The following is a 4,211-nucleotide window of genomic DNA, read 5'->3' as shown; positions in this document are numbered from 1 at the left end:
GAAGGTGCTGTGGGGGAGGGGCAGATCGAGCCCCCTGAGATGAGGGAGGGAGTGGGGCTAGAGTAGGGGAAGGCACTGTACAACTAGAGCAGGGCACAGGAGGAGCTGCAGGTGGGGGCAGCTCCCGCCACTGTACGCACCATCAGAGGGTATGAGGGATGCATGCCCCACTCCTGATCTATACATGCAGTAAGGGCAGGCTGCTGCTGCAGGCTGGGGGGCAGCGCTGAGCTCTTCCCAGCAGGGGGTCCAGGCTCTTCCCAGCCAAGGGGCCAGGCTGGGCTGGGACGGGTGGCAGCACTGCTGCTATGGGGGAGGGAGGGCTTCAGTGAATTTTGCAGTGGCTGCAACCCTGCCCCCATGTAGTCCCATTCCTAACACCACCACCGCCCACTCTAAGCGCAGCCTCTAGTATCGGTGTACCTCTAGTTTCGATGCCCTTTTCCATCCAGCAAGATAAAGATAGTTAACAGGCCCTTTGTAAAGAGAGCAATATTTTTTTAAGATAAAAAAGCAATGAATCCTTATTAATAAATTAAATTTCCTCACATCTGTTACAGTGGAATGTATTTCATTCATCACTGTAAGCAGCATATGGGTATCAAAGCATTATTATATATTAACATTGCTCAAATAAAAAGTGGAAAACAGAAATTTTACCTGTGTTTCGTGATTCCAAACACAGACGCTTCCATTGTAAAGACTAGCTAACATCCATGGCTCTGTGGGATGCAAGTCTACACTCTTCACTCGGTCAGACCGAGCTGTTAGTTTTCGCTTAATATCAAGTCGGAGAGGCTATAAAATTAAGAACCCTAGGTTATTCAGTGTAAAATTGGCACTGAAAATCTTAACATATTTGTAACCCAACCAAATAAATGACAGGCCTAAAATATACCTATCTGATTCTGCTTTTCCAGGTATATACACTTTATGGCTTTTCTCTTATCTTCTTGCTCTGATAAGAGATGTTTTGAAACATACAGGCACTGATTTTGAATGCAACACTACCACTGACCTCAGTGAGTCCCAAAAGGAGTGCAAAGGATGTGTATTTCTCCTCTCACCTACTTGAACAATAACATTAAAAAAACAAAACCATGCATAACCTCATAATACTCTGCCCCATGTAGCCTTAAGCCCCAGAGTGGGTAAAATATGGCCCATGGGCCAGACCTAGCCTGCCAACTGATTCTATCCAATGCAGGTCATGGTGTGTGCAACCAATCCTGCTGTCCCCGGATGCAGAGATCCTATCTGGTGCAAAGCACAGCCCGCCCTATCCCTACGCGCAGCTCTCGGGTATTCCAGGAGCTGTAGTCTGCAGGGGCAGGCAAGGGTGGCATGGCTGACACCAGCTTCCTGACAGACCCCGCAGCACTGGTTCCTTCTGGTTGCCACTGCCAGCATTTGCCACCAGAACTGGCCCTGCTGCCCAGGCACCCCAGCTTGCCTGCCCTGCACCTATTGCCAAGGGCACCAGATGGAGCAGGCGGATGGGCAGGGTCTCCATGGAGACCAGCCCAGGACCCCACAGGCAGGCACTCTCAGCCAGGTGGGTGGGATGGCGCCATGATTGGGCAGGGAGCAGCGTGCCCTGCCCGGAGGGGTCCCAGGCCAGTCACCATGGAGAACCTGCTCACCTGGCACTCCTGCTGGAGGGTGTGGGACAAACAGGCCTGGGGTTGGATAGGACCAATTGGCATTTCCATGCCTCTCTCCTTCCTCCCCTGGCATGCAGGGTGGTATAAACAGCCATGATGGGACAGGCCGAGGCCAGTTCAACACTTCCTCCCCACAACCCCCCAGCCCTCAACAGCTCATCAAAGCTCCTTAAGTGTCCAGCCCAAATAATTACCCAGCCCTGCTTAAACCTCTACTGGCTGGCTAAATAAACACTTCCAAGACAAAAAAAGTCAGTAGATCTTAATATCTTTTCCTCTCTTGGGGCTTCTGCTGAGAACTCAAGGGAGAAAGTCAGTTACCACAAAATATGGCAACTGTGTATGATGCAAAAACACTTGTCCATTATCAGCTGCCAAGCCAGATGAAACAAAACTGATCTTGACCTCTTTATTTAGGAGTGTTGGCAATCTGAAACTAAGTTACCTGACATTTTATGGGTATGCTATACCGAGGTATTTTTTTCTCTAGAGCATTTTATATGCCACAGAATGGAATATTCTAAAAAGACCAAACTTAATTCTCAATAGTACATACAAAATGGGTTGACCTAGAATTGCTTGATTTAACAAGCTCTCTGGTGAAAGATTATCCTCCCAAATGGGTGAAATAATGCAATGTAAGCATTTGACTAGCTTCAAACTTAAAAGCAAAATGAGAACACTAAAGCTGGCATTAGCAAATATTAGACTTATTATATTTCTAAAATCCGGTAAACATTATTTCTTTCCTTTTAAAATATATGTAGCTGACACACAGTTATAGCATATATAACCTGAAGACTCTCTCAGATGCACACAGAACTTGTAACTCAGTGAGCTGGCTGAAGGCTTTTAATTTTTCACTTTCAACTCCCAGCCTGTATGTCAAATCTGGCCCCTGGCATCATGTTACCTGGCCTGTGGAGCTCCCCAAGGCTGACAATTTGACAGCCAGAGAGCAAAGGTGCGGCACCCCTGCTGTCAAATTTCCAGACCTGCAAGCCAGATATCAGAGCCCTGTGCAGTGCAGGGCTGAATTCCAGTGTGCACAGTGGGGCACACCAGGGCCCAATCCCACTGCACAGGGCTGGGCGGGGACAGCGCAAGGCCCCAGGGTCCCACCTGGCATGCAGGGCCTGATCCTAGCACGCAAGATCAGTGAACGCTGCACCACAATCCCAGCACGGGGCTGGCAAAGGAAGTGTAGGGCCCGAGCCTGGCGCACGGAGCCCAATCCAGCCTGTGAGGTCAAAAAATTGAGCACAGTTGTCTTAAAACACAGTGGAAGAGCCGGCTGTGCACATTTACTGCTTGAAGGTTTTGGGGACGCCTGTATTAGTGCCATCACGGCCCCAAATGACTCATCCTGGGAAAGCAGCTTCTGGTTGAGATGGTCTCGCAGCTGCCAGCGACTGGGTGACAGGGGCAGCCACTGGACAGCTGCCAGGGACTTGTGTGCTGCTATCGCGGTCCCCGGGTCCCCGTTAGGGCAGCACCAGCAAGCGTAGCCCGTGCAGGGAGTCAGGGAGCCCCCTCGGGCGGGGGAACGGCGCAGCAGGCCGGGGTTGGCAAGAGGGCGCTCGTCGGCCCCCAGCCCCTTTACAAGCATCAGCCTGTGCAGCACGGAGCGAGAGCCCCCCAACCCACTCCCGGCCCGGCCTGGACTCACCATGGCTCCGAGGACGCCGAGATATTGCTCCCTGCTCCCGACACAGCGACGTGGAGCTTTCGCCGCCTCTGCTCTCGCGAGACGCGAGAGGCCGCCGAGAACATCGGACGCAGCCGCTCCCGGCCCCAAAAGCCGCGAGATCGAGGCGCGCCGGGAGCGGGGCACGACGGGGAGCACCGGCCGTTCGTGCCGCAAGGCGCTGTGCCGCCGCGGGGGCTGCTGGGACTTGTAGTTCCCAGGGCCGCCGGCAGGTAGCTCCGGGTCGCGGGGGTGCTGGCGTACGTTATTTTGGGCGGCTCCGGGCGCGCTTCCACGTCCGCGCCTGAGCGAGATTCCAGTGCACATCAGGCGGCTCGCAGCTCTGCTGCTCCTGCCGGGCAGGTTGGTCTCCGCTCCGCCTGACCCAGCTCGGGCCTAGCGTGCTCCTGCGCCTCACAGACGAGCTGCCCAAGTTGCAGTCCTCCCCCGCGCCCCTGTGTGGACAGATTTCCTACCGCAGAGCTCTGCTGCCCGGGAGCGGTCCTGGCACCAGCCCACTCCCCCGCCCGCCCCGTGCGCTGGGGCTGCCTCCCGCCGCCCGGCCACCCTGGAAAGCACGACCAACGAATCCCCGTTTATTAAAACATGGGACCTTGTTTAATTTACTTCTTCATTTCTTTTTAAATTCCTTCCTTTTTAACTTTTTATGTTATCCTTCAGCGACTGACTTTAGTCATTTCGCCACCTTTCCCCCACCCATTTCCTGTCCACCTCCTGTTTCATTACCCATCCCCATCCCATTCATTCTCCACCTCCCAGCTTCATATCCCATCCTGCCCCCACCCCCAAGCAGGGATACAAGCCTGTCCTGGCTCACCAGCCCCATAAAGCAAGACTTC

General features: G+C 53.5%; 1 protein-coding gene across 1 annotated transcript in view; it reads right to left on the bottom strand.

The window, feature by feature from the left end:
- The window catches only part of COPB2 (coatomer protein complex subunit beta 2), a 22,845-nt gene extending 18,952 nt beyond the window's left edge, over positions 1-3,893 (bottom strand). Inside the window, exons 1-2 of the mRNA XM_006038092.3 lie at positions 3,334-3,893; positions 661-798 (exon numbers count right to left, since the gene is read on the bottom strand). Of these exons, the coding sequence (XP_006038154.2) occupies positions 661-798; positions 3,334-3,678 (483 nt within the window). The 5' untranslated portion in view covers positions 3,679-3,893. The remainder of the gene's footprint in view (positions 1-660; positions 799-3,333) is intronic.
- Positions 3,894-4,211: the final 318 nt, after the last annotated feature.

This window comes from Alligator sinensis, unplaced genomic scaffold (genome assembly GCF_000455745.1).
Source record: "Alligator sinensis unplaced genomic scaffold, ASM45574v1 scaffold1806_1, whole genome shotgun sequence".
In the NCBI taxonomy this organism is placed as follows: Eukaryota; Metazoa; Chordata; order Crocodylia; family Alligatoridae; genus Alligator; species Alligator sinensis.
This window is presented reverse-complemented; position numbering and strand designations above follow the sequence as displayed.